Here is a 21,665-nt window from a genome sequence, read left to right on the forward strand (position 1 = left end):
GGGAGACGCGTGGAGATAAGGAATAACAAAGATATATTTATTAACTGAAATAACCTAAATACAATTAACAATGGTGTGTAGTCAGTAATCAGTAGTGTAAGTGAGTGGTTGTGTGCATAGATGTGATAATGAGAGGTGTTGAAAGGTGCCAAAGCAAACAAACAAAACGGCCACAAAAATGCCACAACCAAAATCTAACAGTGTGTCTGCATGGAGAGAGTCTCCTCAACGAATGCGGAAGAGGTGTATTTATCCCGGGACACACCCAGTCCCAGGTGTGTCCCATGTTGCTGACATCCCTCCCAGCTCCGCCCCGCCGACATCCTAATAAGGAAAACAAGGGCAAAGAGAAAGAATACGGCAGACAGAGTGGGAGGGTCATCACAATTGTAAAAGATGTAAGAAAAGATAACTCCCACACAATATTACCTCTGCATATTTTTTACGGTCAAAGACCTTATACAAGACTTGAAAAAAAATAAGTAAATATCATCTTTTATAAATGACTTGTTGAAGGACAGGCTCCCAGAGGCTACACGGAATTCAATTATATATCTTCTCTCTGTGTGGCTTTTGAAGACAGAAGCACATCCTAAAGTACGCTCCATCTGTTTTCCCCTGCTCCACTATTGATTGGCTGATCTTGGTCCTTCTCCAGCATTGATTGGTGGATCGTGGTGGTCCGCCATCCTTGATTGGACAATCTCCGTTCTTCTCCTTAATTTATTGGTGGTTCTCATTGATTGGTCAATGCCCGTTGCGGTTTGTAATGGCTGACCTTCCACTCGGGGTCTGGTATCCCAGCGAGCCTCTAATGACATCCTATCATGGTGAGAGGTGGTTAAGGGTCATACACTCACAAATATAACACACACACACACACACACACACACACACACACACATCACAACCATCTGTGGTGAGGGGTGGGAAGGGGTCACATGCTGTCCACCTGGTGTCTAAGATACTGTCAGGCCCAGGGTCAACTCATCTCCGTTGTCTCCATCTCCATGACTGCTTTCCCCCAAGGGACTATACTGGTTTATTTAGCTCTGAAACTGCTGTACTGTTTTTAACCCCATGAGTGGAACCAAAAAGACAAGTTAACCTTAAGAGCACAAAGACTCAACAGCTCAACGGACAAAACTATTGGCTGAACAACCAGTCAAGACAAACCACAATCATGTAACTGAATAGTATCTCCTGTATTTGAATGTGATGTGTGTGCTTCTGCTTTCTCTTTGGGGTCTTTTTGAAAAACTGCTATAGGGTTTTATAAATACAGTATATTTCATTGATTGATCATTTGGTTGTTGTGTGTTTGACAGGCGGGGTCCAGTGCCCCAACAGCAGTGCTCTCCAGGAGGTGCGGAGCTGCAATGACCACCCTTGTACTGTGTACCACTGGCAGACAGGGCCCTGGGGACAGTGTATCGAGGACACGTCGGTCCCCCCTGCCAACTCCACAGCGGCTGGGGTCAGGGGAGGGGACTCCTCCTGCTCTGTGGGGATGCAGACGCGGAAGGTCATCTGTGTCCGGGTCAATGTAGGGCAGGTGCCTCCCAAAAAGTAAGAGTCCCTCCTTCAAAATAAGAGTTCCTTTTTCAAAGTAAGAGTTCCTCCTTCAAAGTAATAATAATACATGGCATTTATAGCTTTGAGTTCTTCCTTCAACAAGAGGACTGAATACCAATATAAGTGTATATGACTATAATTTTTGTGGAAAGTGAGAGAGGAAATTAATTAAATGAAATGTCAGTAGAACAGTTATACTTATGCTCATGTGGTGTAATATGTATTCAGGGTTCCATAAGCCTTTGCTAAGCATAATTCAAAGCACAAAAGCACAGAGTCTTTGTCCCAGTATCTATCTATAGAAGGAACAATATCCTATTGTTACCACTGTCTGTCTGGCTGCATAGCTGTGAGCTGACGGGTTCCCTGATGGGTTTCTGCCTGGGTTCCAGACAGTTGTTCTAAAGTATCTGGGTTCTCCCTCCCTACCATCCTAAGGATATCTGCCAGGGGACGTGAATCATAATAATGAATTAGCTATTTATTTATGCAGCTTTAATAGTAGCATTATCCTGGCAGGATGAGCTGGAGCTACTAGGCAGACTGGGGATGAGCTAGGTTCCACGCTGGGTATGGTAATGAACCCAGTTGTATTCCTGCGGTTTATGATTCTCTCATCCAGGGTTTAATTTTACCCAGCTACCATTTCACACTATCACACCATGCTGCTCTGGGACTCACACACATGAACATTATTCGGGTTTATTTGTGGTGTGAAAGCTGCTGAACTACTGTCACTAAACACACTTGATCCCACTAGGTTTGGGACGGTATATTAATATATCAGAATATCAAATAATGAAGTCGTATAATGTCACGAATGAAACAGGTATGATATGCGTATGAGTTCATTACCATTACAGGACATGAATTAGCTAACAATGTAGCACTGTTACAGAGGTGATATGATATTCAAAGCAATGAAGGGTCTTAATCTGAAGCCCTAAAGCCAGTAATTCATAGTATACTTGGAGAATCCCTGATATTCCTTACAACAAGGACCCAGTATTGTTATACTGTATACTCTAAACCGTTGGATTATTTTGACAAGGCAAATATGCATTCATAAACATAAACGATATTCGCACACATCTCCACACATTCATCAACTCATCAATCAAGTACAAGGGGGGGGGGGGCAAAAACCCGCAGACACTGCCCTCTGTGGAATGAGTTTGACACGTCTAGATGATGGGATTTCAGGTGTCCTGAGAGTATTCGTCCTGAGACGGTCAGGCCCTGCCTCCTGCCATGTAAAAGAGACTGCAGCGTCACCCCCTACAGCGACTGGAGCGCCTGCCCTGCCACATGTAAAGAAGGTACCTATTAGCCTTCTCAAACTTCTCAATGTAAAGGTCTCTCAACACACTCAAGTACACATTATTGGGGAAAATGCAACTATGTCAAGAGAGAGTGGCATTCAATATGCCAAGCAGGTGCATCCTATTGTTGTCAGGTATGCATTACAGTACAACAGATACAGAGGAGTTTGTCCATGACAAAAATGCTCAAGAGATGGAGCCTAAGCCATATGGTTTTGAAATTAGTATGTGCTTCAAAGCATGTGAAGAAGTTCATTAGAACAGAGAATTCTAAATAATTGTGGGTCTGTTGTTAAGTGTTTGCTTCCTGGTTTCGACAGCCCTGACAAATGGACAAATCTGACAAACAAAACACTTGCACAACTATAAAATGATTTCTCTTCTCCTCTTCAAATATTTGATTTCGAGCTGAGAGAATCATCAAGTCAAATCTGTAGGAGCTGTGACATCCGAGAACAGCAACCAACGAACACTCATTGTTGCCTAGCAACGCTTTTCTATATAAAGAACTAAAACAAATGCTGCTAATAAACAAAGTGCCGGGCCAATTTAAAGCAATTTGCCCGCACTACAACAACCTCTTTGTAAACTAGAAAACGCTTGTGAGCATACATGTTTCTGCGATTTCCATTTCCCGGGATTGAGTGTTGTATTCATGAAATACTTCACATGACTAGAAACATTTGCTAAGAAATACTTTATAGAGTCTATAAGAACAGTCATTTGGCTTGTTTTTCCTAGTTTTTTTTATCCTTTAATCTGTCTCTGCTAGTATCTTGCTTGTATTATTTCAAATGTGGCACCCAGATCATCTGGCTTTACTATGAGTATATGGTCATGGATTTGTCCGTCTCCTTGGAGAACCATTGGAGCTGTCAACATAACAGAATATCCTACAATATGAATATAGTATATATCTCCTGTAGCTAGCTACCTCTATGGATCATACATTGCAACATGGATATGGCCACTGTAATAGGATTCTGATGGACTTCTTGTAAGGGCAATAAAACCTTCACCACCCAATCACTGAGTTGGGTGGACACCAGCAGAAAAGTGAAGCCCACATCAATCAATATTCCATATTCCATTATTTCATTACCTTCTCTCCAAACTGGTCAGGAAAGTACATATCTGCTGGAGAACACCAGACTAGAGAGCTGGGAACCAGCTGTGCTCCTTCATTATGTTTTGGTGTTCTTCATGGTCAAGGTTAATGACACACAGCTGCTAAAGGTCAACAGCAAACAAAACACTTGTTTTACAAGGACATTTCAAGGACCTGTGATTTGCAATTACTCAAGTAGGTAGTAGGCATTCATCATGATAATTTTCCACTTCAAGACTCGATGATGGAAGTAGCTTGAGTGCTGCTGTTATTGTCTCTGTCTAGTGATTGGGCCAGCTTGTGAATAACGTGTTTTTCTATGGGTTATTATAAGGTGGCAACACGAAAAGGAAACAGAATAGGAAACGTATCATCATCCAGCTGCCAGCCAACGGGGGACAGGACTGCCCGGAGGTGTTGACTCAGGAGAGAGACTGTGAGGCGCCGTCTGTCTGTTTGGGATACAGGTAAGGCTCCATCATCCACCAACACCACTCTACTCTTTTGACTAAAGCGGTATCAAGTTAATAAATAGAGCAAGACTTTGACTATGACTCTAAAGATGACTCAGCTGTGTCCTGTTTCTTCTACTGCAGGTGGAAGACACACAAGTGGAGGCGATGCCAGTTGGTTCCCTGGTCCGTTCGTCAGGACAGTCCTGGAGCTGTGGAGAACTGTGGGCCTGGACTGCAGGCTAGAGGTGAACAACAAAATCCTGCATGCGCTACTCAATTTGATTCTGGGGGCAAAGAGTCTGAACTGACAGATATATAAGAAAATACCTTGGTCATGAGAGACTTTTAAAAAATATTATTTTGACCATGGATTAAATGAAGTATATTATTTTTGCATCTCGGCCTACTTCGGTTTTTCCTTTTCATGGTTTTAACCGTGACAGTCATGAGAGACCGGTCCCATTCATATTGTATGTGATGTACATTTAAACATTTGATCTGCGCTTGATTTAACTTGCTTGGTTCTGTGCATGTCACTGTGGAAGTGTGTAGTATTGTTGATGTGAGAAAAAGGGAGTTAGGCCTCAAAGTAACACCTTGGGCTTCATGTATCTTCATGTATCTTTCATCTCCTTCTAAATGTTACGCTGGGACTGGTGGTTAAATAACCAAATCGTTCCTCCAAAACTCTTCCCTATAGCTATACCAGGCATGACTTAGTTACAGTAAGGTTTAAAAATGTTAATTCTGGTGGATTGCTTTGTGTTGAACTCGATGAAGCATGACAGAGAGCGGCAACAATGCATCTATCTGTCTTCGATTTACAAAATGGTGTCAGTCAGTGAATTGGGAGCATTGAGTTCTTCTTCCACTCCTTGCACCAGGCCTCTAGTAGCATCTTGAAGTAGAAGACCATTATCTGATCAGATGATGAGCACCTTTCAACCTCCTTCTTCACACTCCACATTAGGCCACATTACCTGTAATGGTATCTGTGTAGACATTGACACAGGGGAAGAGACAATTCAATACAGAGCTCTGGCTCCTCCTCATTCAATGATATCTAGTCGGGTTTGTTTGGGTGGGAAAGTCAATAGACATTAGACTACGTTTAGTTTCATCACTTAATGCTGTTCTCGCCTCTGTGTGTGATATTAACTGAGCGAACAGGAGACAGAGAGTGCGTATGAAATCTAAGTCTATTCCCTATGTAGTGCACTACTTTTGACTAGATCACAACAGGGAATAGGGTGCAATTTGGAATGCAATGTAGTGAGTCAATACAACTAGCAATGAGTCATTCCAGATCCCACAGTGACAGTACTGTAGGTTAATCATCACTTTAAACACAGTCAGGTCTTGATCGCCTGTGATGGGACTCTCGTGTTTAGCTCCAAATGCAGCCAAAGGGCATTAGCCAAATGAGATTGTGAGTCTCCCCTAATGAAAAGTGTCCAACGTGTGTACCAAAGCTTATTTCCTCACACCATAGCAACCACCACTTCATTCCTTTTTCTTTCTTTGTTTCTTTCTTTCTATAGCTGTCTCATGCTGGAAGCAGGACGGGGGTCAAGCGGACATGGGATCATGTCTGAAGTTTGCCAGCTCCATGCCCTCTCTAACCCAGCCCTGCCAGCTCCCATGCCAGGACGACTGCCAGCTAACCGCCTGGTCCAAGTTTTCTTCCTGTACACAGGACTGTGTGGGCGTCAAGACCCGCAAGAGGATGCTAGTGGGTGAGTGGACTGGAGTAGGCTGTACAATTACAGTAAACTAACTAACTTTGTATTTGGTATTTTACTGGATCCCCATTAGCCGCTGTGAAAGCAGCAACTACTCTTCCTGGGGTCCACACAAAACATGAAACGTGACGTGACACAGAACATTAATAAACAAGAACAGCTCAAGGACAGAAGTACATACAGTAAATGTAAATGGTCACACATTGCTTACATACACACATAGGTCAAATATATAATATATAATAATATTTTGTGGTACCAATGAGTGTCCGAACTGTGTGCCAACTGCTTGAACTGGCAGTTCGGTACTTTATACACATCAATACCTCGCACAAAGACCAATAGTGATGCTGTCAATCTCTCCTCAGTGTCGAGCCAGGAGAGATTGACATCTCCCTCCCTGTATATCTAAGTGCAATAAAGTATGTGCTGCTTTGTTCTGGACCAACTGCAATTTACGTATGTCCCTCTTTGCCGCACCTGACCACACAGTTGGGCAATAGTCCAGGTGTAACAAAACTAGGGCCTGTAGGTCTGGTCTGGTCAACTGAGATGTCAAGAAGGCAGAGCAATGCCCTATCATGGACAGACCTCATCCCATTTTAGCAACCATTGAGTCTATATGTTTTGACCATGACAGCTTTGGTTACACCCATCAGTTTAGTCTCCTCAGCTTGCTCAATCGCCACATTATTCAATAATAGATCTAAATGACGTTTAATGTTGAGCGATTGATTTGTCCCAAAAACAATGCTTTTAGTTTTTGAAATATTTAACACCAGCCTATTGCTAGTTACCCATTCTTAAAAATAACTGGAGATCTATGTTATGGGTGTCAGTTATTTATTTTGTTGTTGCAGCCAATGTCTATTGTTGAGTTGTCAGTGTACATAGACACACAGGATTTATGCAAGATCATTGGAAGCTCATGAGTAAAAACAGAAAAATATAATATAATGGCCCTAGCCGGCCACCCTGCGGTACACCACACTCAACTGAATTTGTATTGGAGAAACTTCCATAAACGAAAAACGTCTGTTCTATTAGACAGGTAACTCTCAACCTACATTTTTTTCAGCAAAAGGTTATGATCAATGACATCAAAAGTGTCCTTCTCTGTAAGCATGCTGAAAGTGTACATTTTAATAACTTTGCATTTGATCAAGCACCATTTTTTCCTAAAGTTTGCTAAGCACTTGTAACAGGCTGATTGGTCAACTGTTTTGAACCATTAAAGGGTGCTCTGCTATTCTTGGGTAGTGGAATAACCTTTCCCTCCCTCCATCTCTGAGGGCACACAGTCTTCTAGGCTTTAATTGAAGATGTGGCAAACAGGAGTGGCAATGTATTCCGCTACCAACCTTAGCAATTTACAATCCAGGTTGTCGGTACCAGGTGGTTTGTTCTTCATTATTAATATCTCACCTCTTCCACACACACTTTGCAGAACTCAAAAACTACAGTGCTTGTCTTTCATTACTTGGTCCATTATGCATGAACATGAAGGCTCAGCATTTGTTTTTTGCATGTCATGCGTACGTTTGCTAATCTTATCAACAAAAAAGTGGTTGGCAATATCAACGGGTTTTGTTATGAAACAGCCATCTGCTTCAATGAAGGATGGAGCTTTTTGGCCTAGAATTCCATATAAAGTACTCCAAAGCTTTTTATTATAATTCTTTATATAATTTATCTTCATTCCATAGTATAGTTTCTTCTTCTTTTTGTTAGTTATGTGATTTCTCAATTTACTGTATGTTTGCCAGTCTATGTTGTCAGACTTATTTGCTCTTCCCTTTGTCTCATCCCTCTCAGCCATACAGTCTTTAAATTCATCATCTATCCATGGGGATTTAACAGTTAGTTTCTTGATGGGCGCATGTCTATCAGTAACCGGAAGAACCCGTTTCATAAGTGCTTCAAGGGCGGCGTGAGATTGTTCCTCATAACATCCATCAGACCAACAAATATTTTTCATATCTTCGAAATAGGAATCCTTGCAAAAACTCTTGTATGATTGCTTATACATAATTTTAGGTCCAGTCTTTGTAACTTTGTTTTTAATGTTTTGTCTATTATGATCACTACATCCGATGGATAGCTTATTTTTGTGTGGTCAGCTTGATGACAACCAGTCAATATTTAGGCCAACCAGAAAATATACTTCTCTGTTGATATCACATACATTATCCAGCATTCATAGTCCAAATACTGACTTTTAGCACTTGTTGGTCTATATCAACTTCCTACGAGAATAGGCTTTAGGTGAGGCAGATGAACCCGTAGCCATGTTACTTCTACATCATCTGACATGAGATCTTCTCTCAGCCTAACATGAAGAGGACTCTGGACCTACATAGCAACACCTCCTCCATTTGCATTTCTATCTTTACTATATACTGTATTCTATAACATTGTATATTCTAGCTACTACTACATCATCATAGGAATTATCTAAGTGTGTTTAATAAGAGATGAACAGAATATTAATGTTTTCTGATGTTATTAAGTTGTTAATTTCATAAACCTTGTTTATTATGCTACATATGTTACTATAGGCTATTTTTGTCCTCTTCTGGGTTGCTTGTGTGTTTTTAGTGCTATTCCGAGAGGCTCATCTGAGGTAGACATATCAGTGACATTTATATTTAAATCAATGGTACTGAGTGAGCTGCACACAGTGGGCTTCTTCCTAAAGCAGACAGTTTCAGTGCAAACTGTGGAATTCAATTATATTAGGATATCAGTGGAGGCTCCTCAGAGGATGAAGGGATAAACAATCCTCCTCAGTGAATTTCATGAAAATAAAAATTGTGAAACATAAAAACATATACACTAAATCTATTCACGTCACCAAATAATTGAATTAAAAACACTGTTTTGCAATGAAGGTTATAGCCTCAACAGCCCCAACAGCACTCTGTAGGGTAACACCATGGTGTAGCCGGAGGACAGCTGGTTTCCGTCCTCTCTGGGTACATTGACTTCAATACAAAACCTAGGAGGCTCATGGTTCTCACCCTTCCATAGACTTACACAGTAATTATGATAACCCGGAGGATGTCCTCTAACCTATAAGATCTCTTGCAGTATGATCTGAAATGTTGTCCACCCAATCAAAGTAACAGAGAAGGAATCTAGTACTGAAAGCATAAGCTACATATAGCTAGCACTACAGTGCATAAAATGTAGTGAGTAGTTAACTCAGAGAGAAAGACAATAGATTTGAACAAATTAATTTCTTTAAAAATGAAGGAGAAGCGAGAGAGAGAGAGAGCTAGCTATATTTCGTAGTATTTATTTTTTCACTTTCACTTAGCTAGCGAATCCTGCTAGCTAGTTTAGCCTAATCAAATACCCGGCTTAAACATAGAGGGATGCTATGTTAGGTAGCTCACTATGGCTGTCCAACACTGGAACTCTTCCAAATCAAGGTAAGTGTTTGATTTCATTAATTTATTGCCACCGAGGCCCGCAGGTGTAACTGCTAAACTGCTTGCTAACTGTACACTGTACTGCGTGATTATATCGGGTTTACTAACGTGTTAGTTCTAGAAGCTATATTGACTATGACCTCAGCTAATATGGTGACAATGATGCAGGCTGTGTGTAGTGGTTAGCGGTATTGATATGAAGGTTTGGCTTGGAAAGGTTTTTCACCTGGTCACAGACAACTGATATATTGTGCTCTGAAGTTCACATGCGAAGGGAAAAGGTGAGAGGAGGCAGAGAGCATGTAGAGGCGAGAAGAAATTATACAATGAGCAAAACAATCATTCTGTTTGTATGTAGCTATGAAAGTGAACTGTGTTTGCATGTTATAAGGGGTGCATTCATTCTGCCTATTCTGTTGGAAAACTTTCTGAACAAGCTGACCCCACATAGATATTATCATAAGGTTTAGGCTATAACGTTGCATTCATTCTTGCATAAAACAGCCAGAAGGCTTAAAATTTTGAGTGCAAGTGTTGGTTAAGGAAAGAGTTCTTTGGTTTTGGAGGAGGGGGATTATTTCAGATAATCTTTGAAGAGGTGGGGTTTCTGGTGCTTTTGCACGATGGGCAGGGACTCTGCTGTCCTAGCTTCAGGGCAAAGCCAGTTCCAACATTGGGGTGCCAGGATAGAGAGCTTGGACTGGGCCTTTCACCCTATGGGATGGCAAAGAGACCAGAGGTGGCAGAACGGAGTGCTCGGGTTGGGGTGTAGGGTTTGAACATAGCCTGAAGGTAGGAGGGGCAGTTCCTCTTGCTGCTCCGTAGGCAAGCACCATGGTCTTGTAGTGGATGCGAGCTTCGTCTGGAAGCCAGTGGAGTGTGCGAGAAGTGGAGTGAGATGGGATAACTTGGGAAGGTTGAAAACCAGGTGGGCTGCAGCATTCTCGATAAGTTACAGGGGTTTTATTGCACAAGCAGGAAGTCCAGCCAACAGAGAGTTGCAATAGTCCTGACGGGAGATGACAAGTGCCTGGATTAGGTCTTGCGCCGCTTCCTGTGTGAGGTAGGGTCGTACTCTACGGATGTTGTACATCATGAACCTGAAGGAGTGAGTCACTGCTTTGATGTTTGAAGAGAACGACAGGGTCACGGCTCTTTGTACTCTCAGAGGGTGACACTGTGGAGTTGTCAATCGTGATGCAGAGGTCTTTCAGAGGGCAGGCCTTCCGGGGTTGAGGTTGAGCTTGATGTGGTTGGCCGACATCCAAGCTGAGATATCTATCAGGCACACATAGATGCATGTCACAAAATGGGTAACAGAAGGAGAAAAATAGTTGAGTGTCATCTGCATAGCAATGATAGGAGAGACCATGAGAGGATATGACGGCGCTGAGAGACTTGGTGTATAGACCAAAAAGGAGAGGGTCTAGAACCGAGCCCTGTGGGACACCAGTAGTGAGAGTACGTGGTGCAGATAATAGATCCTCTCCATGTCACCTGTTTGGAGCGGCCTCCCAAGTGGTATGCAATCAAAGAGGGTGCAGAGCCTGACACCCATCCCTGAGAGGGTGGAGAGGAGTATATTATGGTTCACAGGGTAGAAGGCAGTGAATAGATCTAGAAGGCATAGAATAGAGCTCTGGCAGTGTGGAGTGCCTCCATGACACAATCTCAGTTGAGTGATCCGTCTTGACTGATTAGGCTTAACAAGATTGTTCTGAGACAGATGAGAGAGTTGATTAAGTGTTTTGGAAAGAAAAGAAAAGGGATACAGGTCTATAGTTGTTGAAGGCAGATGATTCGAGTGTTGGTATCTTGAGGAGGGGAGCGACTTGGGACATTTTGAAGTCAGAGGGGATGCAGCCAGTGGTCTGGAATGAGTTGGAGGGAAGTGAGGAATGGGACAAGGTCTCCAGAGATGGTCCGGAGAAGGGAGGAGGGGATAAGGGCTGAGCGGACAGGCTGGCTAGACCAACAGCCTGCATATTAAACTTAAACAGAAGCAAACGGAACGAAACAGGGATAAACATACATTAATTTGTCCAATAGAAACTCTCATTTGCAACTGTTGGACTAATAATTACACCCTAGATCAGCTAGATTCAGGCAAGAGTGCGCAAGGCGGTATTGAATGTGTCACTGTCTGTCACCTTGATCATGACCTGTACACCTACGTTGTAAACATTCATTCATAGGCTAGGTTGTAGCAACCTCATGATGGGTGTCGGGAAAATTTGAGTATCATTTAATAGCCTAAACCTATCACAGTTACATTGAACTGGGTTAATGGAATGTGAATGACAGTCATGTAATATGGTGTAATAGAAATATGGCCATGCACATAAAAAAATATAGATAATTAGGTTACTTACATTCACTGCACTTCTATTTCTCTGGGATATAATCTGATTTCCATGTCCTCTATTGGTTATTATGACAGGAGGACTGTGGAATAGATCTCAAAACGCATCTTTTAAGCTTTCCTTAGGGTGTTTTTTAGTCGTTTCACTTTTGTCATTCTTTCATTTTTTAAATCTTATGTTTGTTGTGTAGTAAATATTTCAGCTTTTATTGGTATTGTTTTTATTTGTTTTTATTAGAATGCATTGAATTCCATGTCTGAATAAATACAGCTTGATTTGATTAGAACCCCAAACTGTCAGTCTCTGAAGCAGTTCGCTATGCTGATGGAGAATATCCTGGAACCCCTGAGGTTAGTTCTCTTTGTCTCTCAGTGGACTGTATTAGGTCTACAAGTACAGTAAACTGACTAACTTAGTCCTTTTTGTCTGTGTAGAGACACAATGTGACTAGAGCCTTTGGCCACAGTTTGCAAGTTCAGAAGAAGTCATCCCTAAATACCGCTACAGGCTCACATATTTATTTATTTCATCCCCCTAATGATTAAGGTTAGTATGAGGGTTAGATCCTATTTCCTCTGGTCCTATAGATCTGTTAAGTGCAGCTTCCTACCTAAAGAGACTGAAGTACTTGACATGGCTTTGACGTTAAGGTTCCAGTGCGAGTGAGACAGTATCACTGCATAGTCAGATGCCAGAGTGTCACAAATCTTATTTGGTCAGTCAACAGTCTAAGTGCCCTCCATAGTATGCCTGGAGGTCAGTTGAATGTATAGCATAAGGAACCTATAGGATAATCCTATAGGACCCTGAGATTCTTCAGGAAAAACTCACTTTGCTAAAAGTGTATCGAAACCCCCATTTTCACCTGGACCAAGTAGCGGATGTTGAGTAAAAATATATATGATCCTTCATCTGGATCCAGGATATCGGCTTTTTACAACGTTTCTTTCAATACTTGCCATTCGGTATGGTTATTCTCCGGTTTGGCTATTACCAATCTCAGTGATTGCCGTTCAGGTTGTATGAGTTAGACACAGCCAGGCTGCATATCAGTTTTGATTGATCGCCTGTCCTACCTTTCTCCCTTCTCTCTTCTCAGGGAAGAGCAAAAAGCGAGACCAGTGTAAGAACACCCAGGTGTACACACTCAGTGAGATCCAGTACTGCCCCTGTAACAAGTACAACGCCCAGCCCGTGGGGAACTGGTCGGACTGCATCCTGCCTGAGGGTGGCCGTGTGGAGGGCCAGCCGGGCATGAAGATCCAGGGGGACATCAAGGAGTGTGGCCAGGGCTACCGCTACCAGGCCATGGTGTGTTACGACCAGGAAAACAGGCTGGTGGAGACGTCACGGTGCAACAGCCACGGTGAGTCTTACAGGCCTCTCACCATCATCCAACTACTGTTCATGTCTATAAGGAGGACGTCACCTCGTTAGGTATGATGATGTTATGATTGTAAGTCTGCAGGACCTTTGTCACGGTGCAACAGCCACGGGGAGTCACATCCAGTGTCTCTCTTCCATCTCTCATCAACTCCCTTGAAGCTATATGCATTATTAACGTAGCCATTGTGATTCATGCTGGATGTCTGTATCTCCATTTAAAGGCCTGCTCAGTGATATGACATCATCATACACAGAACAGTCTAGTTCCTGTTACAGAAAACAGAAAACTAGTGTGGAGAAATGCAAGATAAGGCAATTGAAAATGCTTTGGCTTTGGTCTTTGGATTTCTCATCAATTTGATTCAGCTCATTATTGAATACGTTTCGATAATGTTGTTCCCTTGTTCTCTCCATCAAGAAAGTATTTTTTCCAGCATTTACATATGTGTTCTCTTGATGCGGCTCCATTCGAACCAATTTGATGTCAGATTGAGAGTGCAGAGCAAACACTCTTCTCACTGTGTCCTTTTCAGCATCCACTGATTGTAAATTCAATAGAGAACCAATCAATGTGATAACGAAGAGGAAGGGCCTGCTCAGCTTGATGCAGTCGCTCTGCCCTTAGCCCAAATATGTCAAAGGAACATTAATCACATTCAAACCAATCACATTTATTTATATAGCCTTTTTTAAACCAGCAGATGTAACAAAGTGCTTATACAGAAACCCAGCCTAAAACCCCAAAGAGAATGCAATGCACATGTAGAGCATCAGAGCTGCTTTCGTCCCAACAAGCTGTATTATCAGGAATACACAGTAGTATCGCCTTCGAACCAACGCTGAGACGAAAGTTAGGAATCACAGTGCTGTTGTCTCTTCCATGGAAGGTTGTAGCGCTAAACCAAGTGCTTACACCAATGAGTGGGCTTCAGTGTTTGTTCTCTGTAAAAACCCATGCCTTTATGAATCATAGCTTCACTTGCGGTATGGGGCCTGGGTGTGGTTGATAGTGTAGAGCTGCGACGTGATGAGATGGCACAAGCAATTGTTAAACACTAGCTACTGCTATTGTACTGTGTGTCTAGCTCTCCATCACCACTGCCCAAGTGCCCTACATGTCACACTGTGAAGGATTAGGGTGGCATTTTTTCAAGCTTAAGGAACCCAAGGAGATCAGTGATGATGCAATTGCTATACAGGAGTTACTGGTATTGTAGCTCTATTGCTCCAACAACACAATCAACCTACCTGATTGGCTCCCACACGTGCTATAGATTACATTATTTTATTGTATTTTTTAAATTGGATTATTACTCTAATTATTATAATAATTTAAATACATTAAATAATAATAAAAACAAATTAAATGAATAAATTACATTAAAATGAATTAAAATTCATTGAAGGTAAATGGTTACCTATACAGCTTTCAAACCAATACATTTTTCGGACAACTTTAGCATTCCACCATATTTTTATATCTGAAAGGTGTTGCCAATATCAAAACCTAAAGTTTTATTTCCGATAACCGACCTACTCATGATTGCGGTTAAGTTCTGCCTACGGCTTAGTATGAAATGTAGCGGTAATACGGAGGCGACATTGGCACTACTCTCTTAATCTATTGATGGTTCTTACTGTAGGCAGCACCCCTTACGACTGTCCTCCTGGCAGTTCTAAACTTTGGCATGTCACTTCACTCATCTCTTCCCATAGCCCACCAACCACATGCACAGCTTTCTTAACCACCAATGGATGGATCCAGAAAGAAATACTGTGGCAATTACTGTGGGAATAAATATCACTGAATGACAAAAATGTTGGAATAAAGTAATCTAATGCAATTGAAGGCATCAAACTGTTGCTTACTGTAACTATTAAAATATATTAGAATTATTAGCCTACCCCCCCATATGGTCAACTATTTCAGCACCTTTTTGCGCTGCTTTGAGGCAGATTTTTCTCCGTTTGGATATTGGTCAAGCTACAATTAGACTGTGGAAATGTTAGCTAAGTTAAGATGAGTGATGCTCATCTTGTCTCGTTGGCTCATTTATTAACACTGATCAGAACATTTTCCCAGCATATTATCTGGTTTAATTAGTGGATTATTCTGCTCTTCACTCTGTCGATTAGTAACCTAGGCCTACTCCCGACCAAAAGCCTGTGACTTGTCTTAATCATCAATGTGATGTTGTTTCTCTGAATCTCCGTCTGTATATTTGGTTAACTCTCTGGCTGGGATAATAAGTGGAGGTGGTATAGCTCATCAATCGCTGATCAGAAACATTTAGCATGCAATAATGAAGCCTAAATCAAGTGCAGGCCTATTATCTTTGCTTGATCAAGTATAGACACCTCCAAATGCCCACAGAGGTTGTTGATGAAGATACTCTCAATATAAGAGATGAAACGTTTTATATGACAGTGGTTCTACACACTGCCGGTGCCGCAAGGTTTGCATTTTATTCTGTTATATTTATATTCTTACTATAATTACATTCTATAAGCCTAATATAAATATATGTGTTGACGGTGATCAGGGTAGGCTAAGTGTGCCTTGTCCATTTAATGAACAAAACAACTATTGATTTAATTTGCATTGCCAGCCATGTCGCCTATCGACTGCACAGACCAGTAACATCATCCAACACAAAATATGCCCTTCTATTCTTTTCAAAAAGACATTTCATTAGTCCTATAATGTTTCTTAGGACCTGCCTAAAACCAATTAATAATGAATTTCTTTGTGATAGTGTATATTCAATGGATTCATTAACATAGACATCCACCCGCATCGGCCCACTCTATTCCCAATCCTAAACTTGCCGGCATGTGAACGGGAGATATAAATGTCTTATCCCGGCAAGAATGTGGTAAAAATGGGACTGTATGAATTGGGATCTAAAAAAACATTGCCTGATTGTTTTTACAGACAAAATACCGTATAGTCTGTCCAATAATGGGTACTATAGTGACAATTTAATTCCCTGCTTTATGTGGGCTTGGCAGGATGGCTCTATGTTAAAACAGTCTTATAGTAGCTTCTCTATATGGATCCAAAAAGGTTCAATAGCTTGTTTCATACATGGCCCTCAAAATGGCTCTACATAGAACCCCAAAATATATGAATAAATCTGCAGTGTGTCTGTAGTAGTATTAGATGTATCTGCAGTGTGTCTGTAGTAGAATTAGATGTATCTGAAGAGTGTCTGTAGTAGTAATAGATGTATCTGCAGTGTGTCTGTAGTAGTATTAGATGTATCTGCAGTGTGTCTGTAGCAGTATTAGATATATCTGCAGTGTGTCTGTAGTAGTATTAGATGTATCTGAAGAGTGTCTGTAGTAGTATTAGATGTATCTGCAGTGTGTCTGTAGTAGTATTAGATGTATCTGCAGTGTGTCTGTAGTAGTATTAGATGTATCTGCAGTGTGTCTGTAGTAGTATTAGATGTATCTGCAGTGTGTCTGTAGTAGTATTAGATGTATCTGAAGAGTGTCTGTAGTAATATTAGATGTATCTGCAGTGTGTCTGTAGTAGTATTAGATGTATCTGCAGTGTGTCTGTAGTAGTATTAGATGTATCTGCAGTGTGTCTGTAGTAGTATTAGATGTATCTGCAGTGTGTCTGTAGTAGTATTAGATGTATCTGCAGTGTGTCTGTAGTAGTATTAGATGTATCTGCAGTGTGTCTGTAGTAGTATTAGATGTATCTGCAGTGTGTCTGTAGTAATATTAGATGTATCTGCAGTGTGTCTGTAGTAGTATTAGATGTATCTGCAGTGTGTCTGTAGTAGTATTAGATGTATCTGCAGTGTGTCTGTAGTAGTATTAGATGTATCTGCAGTGTGTCTGTAGTAGTATTAGATGTATCTGCAGTGTGTCTGTAGTAGTATTAGATGTATCTGAAGTGTGTCTGTAGTAGTATTAGATGTATCTGCAGTGTGGCTGTAGTAGTATTAGATGTATCTGCAGTGTGTCTGTAGTAGTATTAGATGTATCTGCAGTGTGTCTGTAGTAGTATTAGATGTATCTGAAGAGTGTCTGTAGTAGTATTAGATGTATCTGAAGAGTGTCTGTAGTAGTATTAGATGTATCTGCAGTGTGTCTGTAGTAGTATTAGATGTATCTGCAGTGTGTCTGTAGTAGTATTAGATGTATCTGCAGTGTGTCTGTAGTAGTATTAGATGCATCTGCAGAGTGTCTGTAGTAGTACTAGGTGTATCTGAAGAGTGTCTGTAGTAGTATTAGATGTATCTGCAGTGTGTCTGCAGTAGTATTAGATGTATCTGCGGTGTGTCTGTAGTAGTATTAGATGTATCTGCAGTGTGTCTGTAGTAGTATTAGATGTATCTGCAGAGTGTCTGTAGTAGTATTAGATGTATCTGCAGTGTGTCTGTAGTAGTATTAGATGTATCTGCAGTGTGTCTGTAGTAGTATTAGATGTATCTGCAGAGTGTCTGTAGTAGTATTAGATGTATCTGAAGAGTGTCTGTAGTAGTATTAGATGTATCTGCAGAGTGTCTGTAGTAGTATTAGATGTATCTGAAGAGTGTCTGTAACATACACGGGTCAGTTCCTCAGGAATTGGATCATCTTGATTCGTCTTTTCATTTCAGTTCACGAGTGGTTTCCAAATTGTTATGTTTTGTGGGTCTTCTGGGGATGGTAACCAGGTGACTTCCATAAAATGTAGAATAATTCTAAATATATAACCAAACAAATGCCCAAATACAATGAGATTATGGGGTAATCAATTTGGGCAACAATAAATCTCCCTCTAATAACGCTGTTACTCTTTGCTTGTAAAATGTCCTTGAGGGAAAATAGGCTGTGTTTGTTCTTCTGATCTCATCTTACGTCAGAAAGTTCAGAATCATACATTTACCAGATGTAAAAGAATCGAAGAAATAATAACTCAAACTTGAACTTGAAAATTCCTCATTCATAATATGTTAATGTATTTTCCATCACTGTGGATCCTCGCAGGTTCCTGTGTTGTGAACTCTCTTCAGCTAAGAGCAATGTCCTCCCTCGTCTTTCAGTGGACAAATGAGGATCAGTAATCCACCCTAAAAAACAGAAATAACAAGCCGAGAGAGAGGCACTCCTGCCAAAAAACAAAAAATCATGACCTCTCTCTCTCTCTCTCTCTCTCTCTCTCTCTCTCTCTCTCTCTCTCTCTCTCTCTCTCTCTCTCTCTCTCTCTCTCTCTCTCTCTCTCTTTCTTTCTCTCTCTTTCTTTCTCTCTCTCTCTCTCTCTCTCTCTCTCTCTCTCTCTCTCTCTCTCTCTCTCTCTCTCTCTCCTCTCTCTCTCTCTCTCTCTCTCTCTGTGTGTGTCTGTTTATGTCTCTCTCTATCTCTCTCTCTCGCTCTATCTTTTTATGTGTGTGTGTGACTGGCTCACACAGAAAACAACAGCCTTCTAAATCACACAACAGGCTGCTGCTCTCTCGTTTCATTGTATTTGCCAAGCTCCAGTAAACAGTTTTATAATGGGGTGTGTTGCCTTGCGCTGCCATCGCAGTTCTTTGTAATCCTCTCTTTCATCAGTAGGAATGCTGGATTTACTCCAGGTGCTGTTCAGTTAGATATTTTAGAGTTTAAATTTTGCAACCCAATTTCACAGCATGTTGTATAACTGAAGCTTGATGCATCACTAACTGAAGCCTAGTTATCTCTCTTTCTGGTTTAAGGATATATTGAGGAGGCTTGCATCATCCCCTGTCCGTCTGACTGTAAACTCAGTGAGTGGTCCAACTGGTCACGATGCAGCAAGTCTTGCGGCAGCGGGGTCAAAGTGCGTTCCAAGTGGCTGAGGGAGAAGCCTTACAACGGTGGTAGACCGTGCCCCAAACTCGACCACGTCAACCAGGTGATTGGGGGACGTTCATCACTCTTGGCTCTGTTTAGAAACAACCCCTAGACACTTGCGGAGATCTGAGAAGATTGGACAGATTTGTACCATATTGCTTAAATCAATCAAATCTACTCAGATCTCCACAACTTAGTGTCTAGGGGGTAAAGAGTGAGGGATATTTTATTTATTTTATTTAACTAGGCAAGTCAGATAAGAACAAGTTCTTATTTACAATGATGGCCTACCACGGCCAAACCCTAACCCGGAAGATGCTGGGCCAATTGTGCTCTGCCCTATGGGACTCCCAATCACAGCCGGTTGTGATACAGCCTGATATCAAACCATGGTCTGTTGTGACACCTCTAGCACTGAGATGCAGTGCCTTAGACCACTGCGCTACTCGGGAGGGGTTTCTGGACAGGTCTTGACTCTCTGTTCTCACCTAGAACATGGTAGATGGTAGAGGTCCCTGGCTTGTTTCAATGTTTAATTAAAATACTTATGATTTAATGCATTAGATTAAAGAAACCAAAACAGTGTTTATTTTTTAAAGAAGCCAGAGTGGACATCTTTCGGTGTTTTATTCATTAGCCGAGTTAGGGCTTGTACTCGTAAGATTAAAGAAGGGAAAGGAACTGTGAAATCTATGAGAATCAAGAGAACATGTTGAACTTCATTATAATACTCCTGTATTTAAACACACACTGTCTGTTTCCCCCTGGTCTCTTCTTCTTTTGCTGGGTGTATGAACTGACCCCCTCCACAGGCTCAGGTGAGTGACTTGTCACTTGCCTTTTATATAGGGCTGTCAAATGATTAAAACAGATGATCCAGTTGTGATTCATCGCGATTCTGAAATAACTAAGCAAGCTGTAATTTAAGATTTTTTAAATTATTTTTTATGACAAGAATATTGACGTCTTGATTTTGTCCAAAGTAACATTAGCAAAATTAGATAAATTGAGAAAGCACACTTTCTTTAACTTCAATGTCAACTTGTTTTTACATGGCATTGTAGATTTTAGCTTATGTATTTTGGATATTTTCATTGTGTTTTCCTCTTTCAGACAATGCAATTAATCACAAATTGTTTAAAAATGACACAAAAATTACTAAAGGTTCACTGGAGTTACTATAGATGGCTATATATGGCTATAGTGACGATAGATGGCTTACAATCTAGTGGTCTCTCACAAGGTGTATGAGGTGGTGCCGTGTCTCAGTGACTGTGGTCAGTATGTGTGGGTTGCTGAACCCTGGAGTGTCTGGAAGGTCAGCAACGTGGACCTGAAGGAGAACTGTGGAGAAGGAGTGCAGACCAGAAAGGTCAGGTATGGACAAACAGCTCATACAGATACAACTTAACCTATTTGACTTATTCATTTCAGTTCCAAATGGAGTGTAGGCCGGTCAGAATTTTGCAAGTTCTAGCAACAGCCCTAGCAACGGAAGCAAGAACTGATCGACAACAACGACACTATTTGGCATGACAGGGCCAATCAGTACTACTAGCCTATTGTCCCCTTCTGTCCAGGTGTATGCAGAACACTATGGATGGGCCGTCAGACTCTGTGGAGGACTACCTGTGTGACCCAGAGGAGATGCCACTTGGGGCCAGAGATAGCCAGCTGCCCTGCCCTGAGGACTGTGTTCTGTCTGACTGGGGGGTCTGGAGCCGCTGCTCACTGGTATGGACAGACACTGACTACCTTGTTGTTTTATCACCTATATTATCCCTTTGCGATATTTAAGATATTTTGTGTTTTCTGGGTTTGGTTGGGAGCAAAGAAATGTCCACCTCAGTAGATGGACCGATGCAGTACAATTCTAATGTATTCTATGCTAAACTCAGAAAGACCCTGTCTTTCAAAGATAATTCTTAAAAATCAAAATAACTTCACAGATCTTCATTGAAAAGGGTTTAAACACTGTTCCCCATGTGTGTTCAATGAACCATAAACAATTACTGAACAGCACCTGTGGAACGGTCGTTAAGACACTAGCAGCTTACAGACAGTAGGCAATTAAGGTCACAGTTATGGAAACTTAGGACACTAGAGGCCTTTCTACTGACTCTGAAAAACAACAAAAGAAAGATGTCGATTGTCTCTGCTCATCTGCGTGAACGTGACTTAGGCATGCTGCAAGGAGGTATGAGGACTGCAGATGTGGCCAGGGCAATGTCTGTACTGTGAGACACATAAGACAACGCTACATGGAGACAGGATGGATAGCTGATCGTCCTCGCAGTGGCAGACCACGTGTAACAACACCTGCACAGGATCGGTACATCCGAACATCACACCTGCGGGACAAACAACAACTGCCCAAGTTACACCTGGAACGCACAATCCCTCCTTCTGTGCTCAGACTATCTGCAATAGGCTGAGAGAAGCTGGAGTGAGGGCTTGTAGGCCTGT

The 21,665-nt window shown here is 41.5% G+C and overlaps 1 protein-coding gene across 1 annotated transcript in view; it reads left to right on the forward strand.

Annotated features, from left to right (window-relative positions):
- The window catches only part of LOC135552018 (thrombospondin type-1 domain-containing protein 7A-like), a 174,417-nt gene that overhangs the window by 117,124 nt on the left and 35,628 nt on the right, over nt 1–21,665 (forward strand). Inside the window, exons 8-17 of the mRNA XM_064983363.1 lie at nt 1,329–1,569; nt 2,779–2,894; nt 4,340–4,472; nt 4,602–4,705; nt 6,002–6,196; nt 13,099–13,365; nt 19,082–19,260; nt 20,012–20,017; nt 20,443–20,576; nt 20,780–20,933. Of these exons, the coding sequence (XP_064839435.1) occupies nt 1,329–1,569; nt 2,779–2,894; nt 4,340–4,472; nt 4,602–4,705; nt 6,002–6,196; nt 13,099–13,365; nt 19,082–19,260; nt 20,012–20,017; nt 20,443–20,576; nt 20,780–20,933 (1,529 nt within the window). The remainder of the gene's footprint in view (nt 1–1,328; nt 1,570–2,778; nt 2,895–4,339; nt 4,473–4,601; nt 4,706–6,001; nt 6,197–13,098; nt 13,366–19,081; nt 19,261–20,011; nt 20,018–20,442; nt 20,577–20,779; nt 20,934–21,665) is intronic.

This window comes from Oncorhynchus masou, chromosome 13, assembly GCF_036934945.1.
Source record: "Oncorhynchus masou masou isolate Uvic2021 chromosome 13, UVic_Omas_1.1, whole genome shotgun sequence".
NCBI lineage: Eukaryota > Metazoa > Chordata > Actinopteri > Salmoniformes > Salmonidae > Oncorhynchus > Oncorhynchus masou.